This window comes from Callithrix jacchus, chromosome 2, assembly GCF_049354715.1.
Source record: "Callithrix jacchus isolate 240 chromosome 2, calJac240_pri, whole genome shotgun sequence".
NCBI lineage: Eukaryota > Metazoa > Chordata > Mammalia > Primates > Cebidae > Callithrix > Callithrix jacchus.
The window spans coordinates 77187580-77206661 of NC_133503.1; the positions used below are offsets into that span (position 1 = coordinate 77187580).

The 19082-nt window shown below is 36.6% G+C and overlaps 1 protein-coding gene across 50 annotated transcripts in view; it reads left to right on the top strand.

Moving 5' to 3' along the window:
• The window catches only part of RAPGEF6 (Rap guanine nucleotide exchange factor 6), a 240722-nt gene that overhangs the window by 145164 nt on the left and 76476 nt on the right, over positions 1 to 19082 (top strand). For all 50 annotated transcript variants that reach the window (XM_035290921.3, XM_035290932.3, XM_035290926.3 and 47 more), the window contains 4 exons: positions 4076 to 4240; positions 7314 to 7421; positions 10209 to 10412; positions 13307 to 13415. In XM_035290921.3, the coding sequence (XP_035146812.1) occupies positions 4076 to 4240; positions 7314 to 7421; positions 10209 to 10412; positions 13307 to 13415 (586 nt within the window). The remainder of the gene's footprint in view (positions 1 to 4075; positions 4241 to 7313; positions 7422 to 10208; positions 10413 to 13306; positions 13416 to 19082) is intronic.

The window sequence follows — 19082 nt, forward strand, 5'->3', positions numbered from 1 at the left end:
ATTCAGTCCAGAGACCCTATTTAAATTTTCACTAATTATCACAACAATAACTGTTATTTCTGGTCTAGAATGTTATGCTTGAACACAGTTGCATTTAGTTGTCATTTGTCATGTCACTTCAGCCTATACCAGTTCCTCAGTCCTTCCCCGTTGTTAAATATTCTTAGCAGTTTTAAAGAATACAGCTCTTATATCTTGTACTATTACCCTCCACCTGGATTTTTCTAGATCTTTCTTCATGACCCAGATAAATTCAAGTCAGGCTTTCCTGGCAGGAGTTCCATAGAACTTGGAGGGCACACAATGTCAACCTGTTGTCCTGTCAGTGGTGAAGTTGGCCATGATTACTTGTGTCTGTCTGCTCAGTGTCTTCAGTGTAAATTCATCATTTTACCCTTTGTAACTGATAAATATTTGGTGGAGAGATGTTCTGACAGTATCAAAATACTATCCTTAAACTTTATGTTTAATATGTACTGAGTACAAACTAATATTCACCACTTTTTACTTCCATTACTATTCTTGTCTGAGATGGTGATTTTTAAAATAATTTATTCTGCATTTATTAACTCATTTTATTGAAGGAATGAACTGTCCCTTCTTTTCCAATAATTTATTTGTATTGGTATAAACTTAGGTTACCATCATTATTATTCTGATGCTCAAATTGTCCCAGATTTAGCCAGTGGGACTCTTGGGTTTTTTGACACATCCCTATTATTTGAGCACCTCCGTATAATCTGGCAAATAATAAGGTTCATCATTGAATTTAACTGTACCAGCTCTAGAATTGGCCATTTCTCGAGAAGACCCTGGATCTTTCTAGTCGAATGTAGTATTTATAAACCAAGATCTGGGCACCCACTATATTCACTACTACTGAGGTGTCATTACCTTTGTCTTTCATCAGAACTAGGAAATATATGTATGTATTCATTATGCACACATACACATCTATAACTTTATTAAACAACCATGAGTTTCAATTCCAGTGCTACCTATACTTCCAGTTCCAGTACCAAAACCACAGTTTTTCCCAGGGTCTTTTCCCTTCTATGTCTGTAAATACTTTATTCAATAATGCCTCTTGTTATACTCTGTATATTCTTTGCTCATTATAAGCAATCTCTACCATGCCAGTATAACACCACCAGCCATCTCTTCTGCTTTCTACCTCTGTGCACCCTGTCTCCCAGCATCCCACCTTAATGTATTTTACAGTAGATTTTAAACACTATGGTGATACCTTTAATGAAAGTTCAGAACATCAAAAATACTTGAAAGAACATAAAATTGCCATCAGTTTATACACACCTTAAAACGTTTGCAGATTCTGATTGCATGATGATGGATTGCTTTTGTGACAGAAATACTGAAATGTATTACTTTTACTATAGTATAATCTTCACATTCAGATTTAATTGCAAATCTTAACCATCTTTTGCTCATAGAAGGCTTGTTCATTTGACTTTTTTTTTGAAACAGTCTCGCTCTAGCACCCAGGCTGGAGTGCAGTGGCATGATCTTGACTCACACAACTTCTGCCTCCAGAGTTCAAGCAACTCTCCTGCCTCAGCCTTCCAAGTATCTGTGACTATACAGTCACATGCCATCACATTCAGTGGGGTTTTGTTGTTGTTGTTGTTGTTTTGCTTGATTCTGTATTTTTAGTAGAGGTGAGGTTTTGCCATGTTGTCCTGGCTGGTATCTAACTCCTGACCTCAAGTGATCCTCTAGTCAAGGCCAGGCGTGGTGGCTCAGACCTGTAATCCCAGCAATTTAGGATGTTGAGGTGGGCTCCCAAACTCTTTCGTGGTACTTCGTGCTAGGCCCTCTGTGAGATCTGGGAGGTAATAATATATACTTAGATTCTGACATCAGTGAACTCACAGTCTTTTGAGAAAGACAAGGCGATAGTTTCGGCATGACTTGATAAATCTCAAGATGGAAGAGCAAGAGAGACATAAAAAGAGGGATCTAAATTAGGCTAGAAAAAATAGCGAGAAATAATTTTAGGGAGGAAGGGTGACCCAGACAAAGAAATATGCATGTGCTATATAAAATTGCATAATATGTTTTAAAAAGAGCAGGAAATTTGTGTTCCTGGGATCAAGGGCATTTTGGGGTAAGATAGATTTTAGTCTAATTAGGTAAGGGCTCATCTTTAAATAAAATTTTGAATATATGACCTAGTCTCTATAGGGACCCTGCTTCTGTGATTTTGCCAGTCAAAATAATGGCCTCTCTTTAACAGGTTGATCAATTTCCATCCCTGACTTAGCTATTCTAGGAAATGGAATTAAGTGATCCTAAACCAGGATTGGCCTGAATAATAAAACCAGTTTGGTACTCTTAGGGTTAGAATGTTTTGCAGGGGTAGGAGAATAGGAGAATACGAATGACCTATGATTTTCTTATCTCTTAAGTAGGTTGCTTTTGACTTCCTTTGAGAGAAACAATTTTTGTACCTTGTTTATTTTTAATAAATAAAATAAAGTACCTTTTAATAAAGTAGCTTATTTTTAATAAATTCTTAGATAAGAACATTATTAGTATTAATGTATGTTTACCATACAGTTATTCTAAACAATGAAATTGTTTGGATTAATATGACAAATGAAGGTTGGGGGTTATGAGTAACAGTTTTTATATTAGGCTTAACATCTGGTTTGTTTCTGTATTTGTTCTGTGTGCCCACCTTTGAAAAAGCTACAGAGTAATAATTAAACATTGGTTCAGAAGGTCAAAGAAGAACAGTATGGAAATGTATGTTATGTTCTTTTTTTCTTTTCTTTGAGACAGAGTATCACTCTTGTCATCCAAGCTGGAGTGCAATGGCATGATCTCAGCCCACTACAACCCCTGCCTCCTAGGTTCAAGCGATTCTCTTGCCTCAGCCCTCCGCCCCCCAGTAGCTGGGATTACAGGTGTCTGTTGCCACACCCAGCTAATTTTTGTATTTTTAGTAGAGACGAGATTTCACCATGTTGACCAGGCTGATCTCAAACTCTGGACCTCAGGTGATCCACCCATCTGGGTCTCCCAAAGTGTTGGGATTAGAGGTGTGAGCCACCGCACCTGGCCTGTTTATATCCTTTTCTTTCTTTCTTTTTTTTTTTTTGAGACGGAGTTTCGCTCTTGTTACCCAGGCTGGAGTGCAATGGCGCGATCTCGGCTCACCGCAACCCCCGCCTCCTGGGTTCAGGCAATTCTCCTGCCTCAGCCTCCTGAGTAGCTGGGATTACGGGCGTGCGCCACCATGCCCAGCTAATTTTTTGTATTTTTAGTAGAGACGGGGTTTCACCATGTTGACCAGGATGGTCTCGGTCTCTTGACCTCGTGATCCACCCGCCTCGGCCTCCCAAAGTGCTGGGATTACAGACGTGAGCCACTGCGCCCGGCCTTATATTCTTTTATAAATTTGGAGATAAGCGTTTAAAACTGAATTAATTTCAAAACTGCCTATACAACTTCTGGTTCCTCTCAATATGGTGACCTAGCATAGAGAGGAAACAGTATGAGAGGAACTATAGAAAAGGAAACATTTATTCTGGGAAGTAACAACAATAAAACAGGCTCTCTTGACCTGGTGTGTTCCTCCTATAGCCTGGACAGTAAAGATTTTTGAGGTGGATGAAATTTGGAGAAAAGCCTTCTTTTTTCTTTCTTTCTTCTCTTTCTTTCCTTTTTCTTTCTTTAGTTTAAGTTTCACCTCTTTTGTTGCCTTGAGACAATAAGTGTATGCGCTAGTTGTAGGAGAAGTGGCAGTAACACCCCATACCAGGGCTAAATCAGTGAATTTCAAAGGTCCTGCTATGATGAAATGCCAGTGAAAACAGCTTCAGCTGCATGAGTGCTGTTGGCTATTTATTCCTCTGTCTTTCCTGTCTCTCAGCCTCTGGGTGCTAATGGGTAACAATTAAGTTTAGAATTCAGTTCTTCCAGTGGTAAGGATTTAAAGGCAAAAGCCTACTTTGAGGACTTGTCTAATGGAGTAACTACAAAGGGGAATAATCAACAGTAATTCTTTGGTTCTTGGGTTATTTTCTCATCCTTCTTATCCTTGGATTTTTAGGCAACACCTGAGCGTCTCATAATGCATTTAATAGAAGAACATTCTATTGTGGATCCAACTTATATAGAAGATTTTCTATTAACTTATAGGACATTTCTTGAAAGTCCTTTGGATGTTGGAATCAAACTTTTGGAATGGTTTAAGATCGACAGCTTAAGAGATAAGGTTGGTTTTATAAAGGGCATGAAAGTGATTTTAACCTGAAGTTTTATTCATGAAACTTTTATAGTTGATAGAGTACATGTTTATTATGATAACAAGATTCAGTTCATCTAAAAAAATCAGTGAACTTGAACCACCAATATAGACATTCTGTGCTTACGTTTATTACAGAAGAGCATGTTAAAAGTGGATAAGAGCCTTAAAAGGCGAAAACTGAAATAAAGCTCTGGTAAAGCTATAAATTCAGGAAACATAAAAGTTACATGAGAGTATTTTAGAATTTTACCGAAATATCTTGTCATTTCTCGAGATCAATAAAGCATTTTAAAACTGAATATTTTAGAAAGACTATTGATCCAATACATTTTTTCAAGAGGGCCTAGATTGTTTTTAAGCTTCAAAATGGGAATGTCTTTATTTTCTTGAGTTACAGACTTTATAATCATTTGAAAACAATTTATTAAACCTTAATTTATCTCTCCTGTGACTTATTTAAATCTACCTTTTGAGTATTTTTTTGTATTAAATGTTGTTCACTATTTTAATTAAATTATCTTACCTCATTTCATGGGATATGTTTGTACATTTAATGGAAAGACTAGTTATACCTCCACAGATTGGTAAGAAATAAGTTGTTTTAATAAAATAAAAGTAGAATCATAATTGCTTGGTGTGTCTTTTTGAGTTAGATTTTAAAGGAAATAAATTGGATGCAGGTAGACTGTGGAATTCTTTTATTTAGGAGACTAACGTCTAAAACTACAGGTTCGCCCATCTTTTGCCATTTTTTGTTAAAATTAAATATATTTACTTTGGTTGCCAAGAAAATAAAGGCATTCTTAGGGAATGAACAAAAATATGATTTAGTAATAATTATCTCTATGCAAAAGAATGAAATTGGACTGCTACCTTATACCATGTACAGAAATGTATTCAAACTGTGTCAGAGACAGAAGAGCCAAAACTATAATACCTTAAAAGAAAAGATAGTGGTAGAATATCATGACCTTGGATTTGGTGATGGTTTCTCAAATAAGAAAATATGACACCCAAGCAAAAGTAACAAAAGAAAAAAATAGTTAAATTTTACTTCATCAAAATTAAAATTATTTTTGCATCAAAGGACACCATCAAGAAAGATAAGACAATGCACAGAATAAGAGAAAATTACGTATCTTTATTTTTTTTTTGAGATGGAGTTTCACTCTTGTTGCCCACACTGGGGTGCAGTGGCATGATCTTGGCTCACTGCAACCTCCACCTCCGGGTTTCAAGTGATTCTCTGGCCTCAGCCTCCCAACTTGCTGGGATTACAGGCATGTGCCACCATGCCTGGTTAATTTTGTACTTTTAGTAGAAATGGGGTTTCTCCATGTTGGTCAGGCTGGTCTTGCACTCTCGACCTCAGTGATCTGCTCGCCTCAGCCTCCCAAAGTGCTGGGATTACAGGTGTGAGCCACTGTGCCCAGCCAGAAAATTATATATCTGATAAAGGTTTAATATCCAAAATATATAAAGAACTTTTCCCATTCAACAATGAAAAGACAGCACAGTTTAAACATGGACCAAGGACTTGCATAGACATTTCTCCAAAAAAGATATGTAAATGGCCAACAGGCACATGACAAAGATGTTCAACATCATTAATCATAGAGAAATGCAGTCGTAACCTCGATGAGATATCACTTTATACCCACTAGGATGGCTTTAAAAAAGGGGGAAAAAAGAAAAAGTAACAAACATTGCCAATGATATGAAGACATTAAACTGGTTTTCGCACCCCCACCCTACACACACTGATGATGGGAATGTAAAATGGTGTTGTCTCTGTGGAAGAAGTTGGAGCAGTTCCTCAAAAATTTAAGCATAGTGTTACCATATAGCCCAGCAATTTTAATTATAAACATATACCCAAAGAATTAAAAACAGAAGTGCAAACAAAAACCTGTGTGTAAATATTCATAGCAGCGCTATTGACAATAGCCCAAAGGTAGAAATGACCCAGATGTCCATCATGGATAAACAAAATGTGGTATAGCCATACAATAAAGTATTACTCAGCTTTAAAAAGAAAAGAAGTACTTACACATACCACACCATGATGAACCTCGAAAACATTATGCTAAGTAAAAGAAGAGAGTCAGAAAAGACTGTGTATTGTATGATTCTATTTATGTGAAGTATCCAGAACAGACAAATAGAAAAGCAGACTAGTGGCTGCCAGGGGCCAGAGAGCATAATGGGAAGTGAATGCTTAATGAGTTTGAGGTTTTCTTTTGGAGTTATGAAAATGTTCCAGAACTCCGAATTAGATGGTGGTGATGGTTACACAATACTGTTAAGGTACTAAATGCCACTGAATTATGAACTTAAAAATCATTAAAATGAATTTTATGTGGATTCTACCACAATTTAAAAAATGAGTCTTTCCTTACATTATTCAAATCAGCTTACATTTGTTAATGTTTAACTTTTCTGGAGCAAAGCAAGTGATTTAGCAGTTTGAAAATTTAGTGTTTATAATGAAGTTTCAGATTTGTAAGAGTTTTTGTTTTGCTTCTTAAGAGACAGGGTTTTGCTATGCCCAGGCTGGTCTCAAACTCCTGAACTCAAGGGATCCTCGTTGCTTCAGCCACCTGAGTTGCTGGGATTGCGGATATGAGCCACCGCGCCAGACTCAGATTTGTTTTTGTTACAATTTTGGTTAAACATGTTCTTGACCATGAAAACACTTTTGATAGGGATTTTTGATTGATAGGATTGCCTGCTTTATGACATGATGTTTGCATTGTAAGATGCTTTCTATAATATACTTTCTTTGTACTTCTTTCATCTTAACAAACAGGCTTGTGTCTTCTCACTGAGAGGACAGAGTCCTGGCTCTGTTATTTGTGTACACAGGGAAGCAAAAGCTCAAACTAAATCATGCCTTTCTATTACAATGAGCCTTTTTTATACGAGGGAGGGAACAAGAAGGTTGTCAGTTCCCCATCAGTTTTAGACATGCTTTTGGAATCTACTTTTGCAAAAGGAATGCCTCTTCTAACTATATGCTGCCTCTTTTATGTTTCCACAGGTGACGCGGATTGTATTATTATGGGTAAATAATCATTTTAATGATTTTGAAGGTGACCCTGCTATGACTCGATTTCTAGAAGAATTTGAAAAAAATCTGGAAGATACGGTAAGGCTCAAAATAATTTGTATTCTTCAGAGTGTAGTGGTACCGCTTCTCCAACACCAGCAAACTCAGAACAGTAGTAGCTTTCATCCTCTCCTGTGTCTTAAATGTCCATTCTTAGAACTTCCAGATCTATATTCTAGACTTTTGCTCATTTATTCTCTGCCACCCCAATTCAAACAACATTCACACTCCTTCCTCCTGGCTCTTCCATTTCTTCTTTTTGTTTTTTGGGGTTTTTTTTGAGACAGCGCTTTGCTCTGTTGCCCAGCCTAGAGTGCAGTGGCATGATTTCAGCTCAGTGCACCTTCTGGGTTCAAGTGATTCTCCTGCCTCAACCTCCCGAGTAGCTGGGACTAAAGGTGCATACCACCATGCCTGGCTAATTTTTGTATTTTAGGAGAGACGGAGTTTCACCATATTGGCCAGGCTGGTCTCAAACTGCTGACCTCATGATCCGTCTGCTTGGCCTCCCAAAGTGCTGGGATTACAGGTGTGAGATGCTGAGCCCAGCCTGACTCTTCCATTGCTGTATTAAGACTAATGACATTCTTATCTCTTAGTTACTCAGGCTTATAAACCTGGTGTTACATGTGTACCCTCACTCTCTTTTTCTTGAATTTCCTGGTCAGGATTTCCAGTCAGTTGCTAAAGTCACCTAGGTCACTAATTTAGGCATACAAATGTATGTTCACATATTTCCTTTTGATCTCTCTCAGCCATTTCTTTTTCACTCCCTAGTTTGACTTAAATATTTTATTATATCTGATCTGTTGTAATAGCCTGCTAACTAATCTTAGTTCTAGTTTCTCTTCTAATCCATTCCTTGTGGCCAAAAGATTGCTTTTTTTTTTTGAGACGGAGTTTCGTTCTTCTTACCCAGGCTGGAGTGCAATGGTGCGATCTTGGCTCACCGCAACCTCCATCTCCTGGGTTCAGGCAATTCTCCTGCCTCAGCCTCCCGAGTAGCTGGGATTACAGGCGTGCACCACCATGCCCAGCTAATTTTTTGTATTTTTAGTAGAGACGGGGTTTCACCATGTTGACCAGGATAGTCTTGATCTCTTGACCTCGTGATTCACCCGCCTCGGCCTCCCAAAGTGCTGGGATTACAGGCATGAGCCACTGTGCCCGGCCCAAGATTGCTTTTTAAACACACATGTGATGACTATTATTCTCTTTGACAGTAAACCATACTTCCTACCAAAGCAATTCCTCACCCATGTATTCAGGTCCCTTGCCTCCCTTTTTGGCCTTTTTCCCTTGTACTCTAGATTACAGGCAAATCAGACTATGTTATTTTACCTTCCAGTTCTGCATCTAGACCATGCTAGAATTCTCTTTTGTTAACCTATTTGAAACTCTGATTTGATTAACTATCAATGCATATATTAAATATCAAGTCTATATTAAGACTTTCTAGGTTTCCATTTTACATGGGATTCACCTGTTCTGAATGTACAGCACCTAAGATAATTCCCTCAAAGTCCACAGTAGCTATTCATGAATTCGTTTTATTGTCCCTGTCAGATATAAAACTGAGCTGTGACTTGATTGCCTACTCCAAGCAACTTAAAATTTTAGGAAATAGTAATGCAGCATAGTGATTTTAGGAATACAGCTCAAGAGTTAAATTGCCTGAATTAAGATCCAAGCTCCTCCACTTGCTTGATGTGTAAACTCGGACAGATTTTCTGATCTTATGCCTGAGTTGTGTTGTTGGTAAAGATAGTAGTTTCTAGTTTATTGAGATTGTTATAAGGATTATAATGAGCTGATAAGCATAACAGTCTTTATACAAAACCTGTCACATAGCAAATGCTCAAGAGCTATAGTTATTACTTATAGAGCATAAGCAGATAAGTTGAATGAAGTGGGAAAAATTGGCAAATTTGATCCCTTTTCTTACCCCTTGGTTCCTATAGAATTCTCAGCAGCATATGTGCACTATACAAAATGGGGAGAGTGAACAACACTGGGAACTTTATTAAAGGGTTATAGAGGCACTCCACTGTCATTTGACTCATCCAATGTTGGCTGTGTAGATAATTAAGGGACATCAGAATGTGGGGAAAAAAAGTCATGGGATTTTTTTTTTCCAGTAGTCAGTTAGGCATCAGGTATTTATTGCATTCTACTTTACAGCTGAAGGCATTAATGTAGCATCAGAACAAATATAAGACATGGTGTTGTTTTGAAAAAACCATTAGCTTTTTGTTATGGACATGAGATTTGCACATAATAATGCCATTTGAGATTAATTGAAACTGGAGTTAAAACTGGAAGTCAGACTATTACTGAGTTTAAGGAAGAACTAAAATAATACAAGAAGGAGGTCTTTTCTGGAAGAGGTGAAAACTTGAATGTTTCTTTGAACGTTGAACAGTATTTGAAAAGGTGGGTCAAATCATTCAAGGTTTTGAATAAAGGTTTTAAAAGATTCTGGTTTTATATAACAGCCAGGAGATAAGCAAGGTGGGAGTAGAGTGTATATTAGGAAAGTTTAAGAAATGATAAGTAATTTTGTGTCATCTCTTTGTAAATTAGACATCACTTAGAAGTCTTTTTTAACCTACAATAATCTAAAAGCCTTATAATCATATTAAGAAATCCTGTTATTGAGAGTGCTTTGGAGTGGGAGCACCCCCTTCTTCAGTTTTGTTTACCTCAGTTTATACATGTTCTGTAGTCCTTATATTTATAACTCCAATTCTAATAATTTTTGGTGACTTTTTAAAAACCTATAGCAATAGATACATTTATATACATATACCCTTTCCTGCTTTACAGAAGATGAATGGTCATCTCCGGTTATTGAATATTGCCTGTGCTGCAAAGGCTAAGTGGAGACAGGTTGTGCTGCAAAAGGCTTCCCGTGAGTCCCCTCTACAATTCAGCCTTAATGGAGGAAGTGAGAAGGGATTTGGTATTTTCATTGAAGGAGTAGAACCTGGGAGCAAAGCCGCTGATTCAGGACTGAAACGTGGTGATCAGGTAAGTAAATAACCAACCACTTAAATTCAAGCCTTCTTAAAAGTATTATACCTGCTGCTTTTGTTCTCATCTTCCAGAAAGCAAGATCAGTTTAAGGAAATATTTTTCTGAGTCTCTTTTTAGAGGTAGTATCTGCATATGGTTTATTTTTAAAATGTATTTGTCATGTATTTATTACTTTTAACGGAAAATTTGGTGTAGTGTGGCCAAAAATAACATGGTCTACTGAGCTCTGTCAGCAAGACCTCCTTTGAATGGGCCTGCCTATCTTTCATGGATAAGCTGGCAACTTGAGAATACTCCAGAAAGATCAATATATGAATTAACACCCTTGCAAGTTTTGAAGGAGATAGCACTTCTGCCTCATACACTCAAATGTAAGTGGCTGCAGATTGCTGAAGGTTATGTAATCATTAAATTATGTTTATATGGTAACATAACTATATCTGTAAGCAAAGTGAGCCAAATGAGGTACAAGGAAAAAAGATACTCCTGGGAATTTGATGATGATTTAGTTTTTTGGTGTAGGCATTAGGTAAGTATAGAGCAGCCTATTTAAAAATGTGATGTGCTGGCAACAATTCCCAGACTTCTTTCATTCCTGTTAATCATATTGACCATATTCTTAAGAGATGATGTGTGGACATCTGCATGTTTAAAAAAGCTCTCTAGATCAGTGGTCCCTAACCGTTTTGGCACTATGAACCAAATTTTTCCATGGACTGGGGAGGGGGACTGGAGGGATGGAGATGGTTTCTGGATGAAACTATTCCACCTCAGATCATCAGCAGTCAGACATTAAATTTTCATAAGGAGTGCCCTCAATCCCTTGCATTTACAGTTCACAACAGGGTTGACACTCCTATGAGAATCTCAGGTCACTGCTGATTTAACAGGAGACTGAGCTCAGGCAGTAATGCTCACTGGCCCACTGCTCACCTCCTGCTGTGTGGCCCAGTTCCTAGCAGGCCATGGGTCTGTGTCCCAGCAGTTGCGGACCCTTGCTCTAGATGATTCTCATGTACTCCAAAGGGTGGTTTCCCAAATCTGTCTGATCATCAGAATCATTTAGGAAACTTGCTTTTTCCCCATTTAAAATTTTGTTCATTTGTTTTAGAATGTGGCTTTATTTTAACTGAGCCATGTTACCATTTTTTAAAATTGTGAGTTCATATTATGAAAGGTTCTGTGTTTTAGAACAGTGGTTCTCAACTAGTGGCATTGTCTGCAGATATTTTTTATTATTATGACTTGGGGGTTACTACTGGCATGTTGCTAGACAGAGGCCAAGGATGCTCCTAAACAACCTTCAGTGCCCAGGACACCTTCCACAATTGAGTTTTCTGGGACTTACCCCAGACTATTCATTAGGAATATTTAATAGCTAGGATCCTGGAGTTAGTATATTTATTGTTCAGTTATTTTTATCAGAAACACGTTTAATCTAATTCTTCATGCAGACACACACACACACACACACACACACACACACACACTAGTGAAATCCATTCCTGAGAATGAAATTTATCATGCTTTTACTTCTTCCTTCAATCTCCTCAACTACTGTTGAAATGATCTGAGATTTTAGGTCTCCATTATAATTGTTATTTTTTAACATTATCTTCTGTTTCAAGAATACTTTTGACATTTGCATTAAGTTTCATAGCTTTTAAACAAGCATTATACATTTACACCTGCTTAACTGATTTCATTGATCACTTCATTTCATTTATACTGTATATCCTCATTATTTCTATTCATTTCACAATTAACTTTAGTACTTCTTTTAGTATTTTTCTTTTTAAAGAAGAGATGGGTGATAAAGTATTGTATGTCCTTACATACCTGAAGATACTTTTGTTTGATGGAGTGTAACATCTTTTTCTAACAGTGACTTTTCCCTTAGAAGGCTAAAGTCACAGAATATTGTCACGTCAACTTAGCATTGCCCAAGAGAAGTCCAAACTCTTTGGGCTTTCTTTTCTAGGTACCTTTGGGTTATCTTCCCACAATGATGTTTATAGATTCCTTACTCTCTCCTTGGAACACAGAAATTTCATTGAATATGAAATTTCAATGTTTTTTAAAATAGATCTCTTTGTATTATTTTAGCATGGTACTAGATAAGATGTTTTAGTGTGTAGTTGCAAGTGGTTTTCCAACTCTGGGAATTTTACTTCTATCGATTTTTTTTTCTTTTCCTAATATTTTTTTCATTCTTTTTTCTTAACCTTTTGAAATTTTTATATTGATCCCCTAGATCTGTCCTCTGTTCTTACTAGTTTTTGCTCATTATATTTATCTTTTTATCCTTTCCCCTTAGAATCAGTATTTCTTAAAATAAGCTTCTGTGAATCTGAGTTAGAGCCAAATTGGAGAAGTCTTATGGTGAAGGGTCAGCAGTGTTTACATGGGAGAACCCATCTCAATTGTGCCTCTTGTTATTTTGCTGCCTGATTCAATCAGTGGCAGATAATCATATTAAATATATTTAGAGTACTCCTTTTAAATGAATTACCTCTCTTTGAAATGCAGTTAATTTACATTGAGAATAGTTAACAAATTTGTATATACATATGCAGGCAATAATTTTTATGAGCCGAGCTGACATGATTAAAATGTTTCCTTCATAAACCATCCTGTGTGGGTATTTTTAAATTTTCCTCAGTATGATTCCAGAGGGCATTAACTTTTTTAAAAAATGTTTATAGTAAAGAATTTGGAAAATATGACAATATAGAGGAAAAAAATGGTTCTCACAGAGATAACTGTTCACATAGGAGTACAATTTTATTCAACTTTCATTGTTTAAACGTTATTAAACTTTTAAGGTTGTAGAAGTAACAAATACTCTTCTGTCTTAATTTGTATTTTTAAAATACTTTTCTCTTAAGATTATGGAAGTGAATGGACAAAACTTTGAGAATATTACATTTATGAAAGCCCTTGAAATTTTGAGGAATAATACTCATCTTGCACTTACTGTAAAGACCAACATTTTTGGTGAGTTTTGTTATAAAAATTGCCTGACCTTTTTCTTTTTAATTTGGTAATAGGAAAGTCATTACAGTGAAAGAGAAGATTGTAAGATGTAAACATGTTTTTGTCTAAACTCTTTAGTGTTAGAATCTTTAGTGTTGAACCATCATGTATTCTAGAATTGTTAATTTTTATTATGCTTTTAATTATTTTGTTAGAAAATAAGTTTTAAAATAGATAGAGAGCTATATTCAGTCATTTATGAAATGTCTGTTAAGCATGTATTATGTACTCTGGAGGGATACAGAATGAAAGGTAGAATGACCTGAGTAAAACAAAGAAGTCATAATTAGGCATTTTTCCCCCAGCTAGTGTGCAAATCAGTATGCTTCTAATCTTTAAGCTAACTTTCTAAAGTAATACCAGTGCCAGATTAGCTGTTTTATGGAAATAAACTGAGCAAAGCATTGACTTTAAGTATTCAGTGAATTACAGATTTCTAGTAACAGCATACTCTACCTTTGTATGGAAAAATGATTCTAGTACCTGTATTGTGTTTTTATCATGTTTATATTTAAATAAAACTAGTGACTAAGCTCATACTTTTAACCAAATCTAGTGTTTGCTTTTTTAAACTTTTTGGAAAGATTTACTGTCATTTGGTTTCCTTAGACACTTGAGGATTTTTGCTGAAATTCTGAAGAGCAACAGTAAAAGTTGTATCACGATTGAAATATGAAAGAAAATTTAAGTGTCTTTATGAAGTAGGGAAGAAAACAATTTCTGTAGGTTAGAATTTGAGAAGTAAGAGTTGGCCTGTGGAAAGGAAGTGTGAGTTTTATTTTTTTCACTTTGGCTTCTTATATTGTGTTTAGTCATGATTCAAAATGAAACATTTGGGGTTTGTCCTCTTTCTTTTTGTGAACCTTTGACTGAATTACATCATGTTAAATCTGGATTATAACTGTCAATTGGTAATTTCTTAATATTATGTTAGCATAGAGTAAGTTAGTAAGCCTTCAGAATTTTTTGATTTCCTGGTGTTTGGACAAGTATCTAGAAATGCCAACTTTTAGTTTATATGAAAGAAAATCCAGTTTTGAAAAATACGAAAGCAGTACTTGCTCTCTTACTTTGAGCAAATTATTTAGTCTTTCCAAGATTCAATTTTTCTAGCACTATTTCCTAGATTTCTTCTCTAAGTATTTTAGACCTTTAAACCTTTTGTTCTAGTCATATAAAGATTGCTAACTGGTATTCAATATTCTGAATAAAAATACAGAGATAGTGTGAACCCCCAGGAACCCTGGGACCCAGAAGAAGTAGGTCTGAAGGATGTAAAGGACAGAAGCCATACCCTCAGAACCCTTTGAGTGGTGAGAAAACAGCTGCCCAACAAAACCCTAGATTGGATATGGCAGAGGGTGAAGTTACATGGTGATGCAAAGGGGGAACATAGCAGTCAGCTCTTCCTTACCCTAGGTGGAATGGAGTAAACCAAGCAAAACACCCAAGGGGCATCTCCAAGGAACATTTGTAAAATGTTTTTAGAAATGGAGCATTTTACTCTAGATATGATGCTCATAATAAAGCCCTAATAACTCCGGCATTACCATGAAATAGAGTTGAGCAGTTAGGTCATCCTATATCAAACTCACAGTCAGGACACCTATAAAAAGGAAAGCATGACCAGAAGACATTTGTTTAGTGATATCAGAGCAAACCGTTCTTGGTCCTTTTATATTAATTGATATTACTTAAAACTGACAGTCAGGGGTCACCAAGACCCACACCCCTAAGAGGGTGTGGTAGAGACCTAATGAGTGATGTTGCAGATTCTGGAGTATTTAAAGAAGAAAAACATTTCTAGAATACTGCACAGAGCAATTTAAAATTTTATCCCTTGACACAAGAACAAGATATTAGGAAAGAATAAACAACAATCATTGAGAAAGAAATAACTCTTACCGACAAGCATTCATTTGAAGGTATAGATGATAAAGCTGAGAAAAATCTCCCAGACTATGGAACAAGAAGACAAAATAAAATTAAGCTCTATTCCAGTTAATCTCAAAGAAAATGTGAGGAAGAAGATATTTAGGAAATAATAGCAGCGGGTATCCCAGAGTAAAAGAAGGATGTGACTCTTAAAATTCAAAGGCCTCACTATGAGCTGAGGAAAATGGATTAAACAACAACAACGAACATCTTGTGTCAAGTTTCTACTTCCAGTATTGACTGAAGACAACCTAAAAGAGCTAGACTAAATATGAAAAGCTATAAACAAACATAAAAATCCAAAAAAAAAAAAAAAAAGTGAAAAACTCTGGATGTACCTTTTCCCACTCCTGAGACTATATCCCAAAGTGATGTCTTTTTTTCCAGGGCCATTTTCCCATCCACAGAATATAACTGAGAGAGCATCTTGATTAACTTACAGGTTTGTAGTTTAGTGCCCACCAAAGGATAAAACTGTTGCGTTACAACCTCATTAGGATTGAGACACTGAAATGCTCTCTCTGAAGTAGATGTGCGCTGTACCCTACTTGTCCCTCTAGGACTTAGAAAACTTACAGTTTTGGCCCTGGTCTTAGATTACAGGTGCCTGACAAAAGAAAATACTGTATCTTCTTTAGAGGATACTAATAGCAACTTGTTATTTCTAAAAATAATGTTTTAAAAGCAGAGTCAAGCAAAGATTATGAGGCACTCTTAAAAGTCCATATGAGCCAGAACCAACAGAAACAGAAGCACAGGTGCTCCAAAATATCAGACACAGATTGAAAGTTTGTTATCTTATGTCCATGAAGATAAAAATCAAATGTTTCAGTTTCAGATAGAATAAACACACACCACCCTTCATCTCCCACTGAACTTAATACTAAACCTGGGCCGAATCTTGACCCACCTATTTGAGAACTCTGAAAAGCAAATAGCAATAGCAATTCACAGAATACCAGAAATCAGAGTACCACCATCAGCAGTGAATTTACTATTATTTTAATTCTAGTATGCCCTAGGTTGGACTCAAGGCCACCTGAAACCTGGATGTGAGTACTGTGGTGCATACAGAGATCCAGGAGAAGCCTGGCTTGAGAAGTGAAAAAAGGGAACTCCTACTAACAGCAGTTGTCCTGTGGAGAAAAGTGACACTGCTTTTAGGCTTCATTGTGTTCTAGTTTTCATGCAAGCCCTCACAGCCATCTAAGGTTCTCTTTCGCCTAGAAGAGTCCTTCTACCTGATCCACACTTCATGTTTAGATTTAGCAAATGCACTCAGAGAAGAAAACAGCTGACAATCTCAGATTACTCTCTTCCTGTTCTGGAATTTTAATTCATCTATTCCTCTTGGCTTCCACAGCTTTCTAACATCTTTAAAAATCCAACTTCTGGCCAAGCATGGTGGCTCATGCCTGTAATCCTAGCATTTTAGGAGGCTGTGGTGGGAGGATCAAGTGAGGCCAGAGTTCCAAGTCCAGCCTGGGCCACATAGTGAAACCCCTGTCTTGAAAAAAACATTAAAATTTAGCTGGACATGGTAGCATGCACCTGTAGTCCCAGCTACTTGAGAGGCTGAGTCAGGAAGATCACCTGAGCCCAGGAGTTTAAGACTGTAATGAGCTGTGATTCTGTCCCTGCACTCTAGTCTGGGTGACACCCTGTCTCTAAAAAACAAAAATCCCACTTCTTAAATAACTTGTCATTTTAAGTTTTAATAAAAGTAATACGTGCATATATTTTGAAAATTAAAATACTAAAGATAGGTGTACATTGGGACTGTACTTGGTACAATGTTCTGTACCTTTTCACATCAGTTCATACAGATTTACTTGTTACATGATTTTTATTATTACCATAATCTTTTGAGTTAATGTCCTATAGATATTTTAGATTGTTTATGGTTTTTGCTGTTAACAGTGATATAATAAAAACTCTTTGTACTTTTATGCTCATATAGATCCAGCTATGTGATAAATTTCTCAAAGTGGAATCACTTTTGACAGACACTACAGGTTTTACTTTCTGGAAGTATATCACGACCTGTGCCTCATTCATCAGTGTATAAGAATACCTCTGCAGTGAATCTAATCAACCTTTTAAATTACTATATACATTATTTAATAATGAGTAAGGCTGAGCACCTTTTTTTTTAATGTGTTTTGGCATTTCTATAAAGTCTTTTAATTTCATCTGCCCCTTTTTATATTTTTACTCATCTTTTATTGACTTGTTTGAGCACTTTATAAATTAAAATAGTATTTTTCAGCTCTTCTTAAAGAGTTTACAAGTTGAAAGTATTTTCCCCAGTGGTTTGTGTTTTGACTTTTGTTTCATGTGTTTGTGAATGCATGCACACATATGTAGAAAGAGAGACATTTTAAATTTTTATATAGTCAAATTTATTAAGCTTTTATAGATTCTTGGGCACTTTTACTTTTGATTCATATACAATGCCTGATATTGCTCTTTAATAGCATTGTAATTATGTGTACTCAGTATCCTTTCATTTTAACACAATCATTTCTCTTCCTTATCAACATACTACAAGCTCCACAAATTTTTACTTATAATTGCATACCCCAGTCCAGTGGGGAAATTTAACCTTTTTTTTTTTTGAGACAGTCTCACACTTTTGCCCAGGTTGGAATGGAGTGGCTCAATCTCAGCTCACTGCAACCTCTGCCTCCTGGGTTCAAGCAATTCTCCTGTCTCATCCTTTGGAGTAGCTAGGTTTACAGGTGTGTACCACCACGCCCAGCTAATTTTTATATTTTTAGTTTCACCATGTTGGCCAGGCTGGTCTCAAACTTCTGAACTCAGGTGATCCACCCACCTCCACCTCCCAGAGTGCTGGGATTTCAGGCATAAGCCACCATGCCCAGCCAAAGTTGATGATTTTTCAAAATAATTCAGTTACTTTGTATACCCATTACTAAGGAAATCTGCTGCCCCTTCACAGTTTCCCTGTTGCTCTAACAGAAAATTTGAATACCTTAGTTTGGCATTATCTGGCCTCATCTCTACCTTGTTCTGTAGTCATTTTCATTTTCTTGAACTTTCCTTCTACCACAGGGACTTTGAACTTGTGATTTTTCTCTACCTAAGATTACTCATCCTTTTCCCTCTTTGCCTAGTTAAAATCTACTCATCCTTCTGATCTCTTTTTAATAGATGACTTGCTTAAGGAAGATTGCCCTTTTCTACTCTAAAGTAGTTCCTCTGGTTATATTTCATACATCTTAGACTGTCTGTAAGCTCCACAACAGGAGTAATATACAGACATCTAGTGAAGTGCTTGACCTGTGTTCATATGTTAGTATTTTTTGAATGAATGAATATCTGAATTTTAAGCTAAAAAAGTATTGGCTGGCTGTGGTGGCTCCTGCCTGTAATCCCATCACTTTGAGAGGCTGAGGCAGAAGGATCGCTTGAGCCTAGGAGTTCAAGACTAGTCTAGGAAACATAGTGAGACCGCATCTCTACAAAAATAGAAAAAATGAGCTGGGTGCTGGGTGCAGTAGTACATGTTTGTAGTCTCAACTACCCAGCAGGCGGAAGTGGGAGTATCACATGAGCCTTTAAAGTCAAGGCTGCAGTGAGCTGTGCTCATGCCACTGCACTCCAACCTGGCCAACAGAGTGAGAGCCAACCCTATTTCCAAAAAGCACATACATACGTATACACAGATAC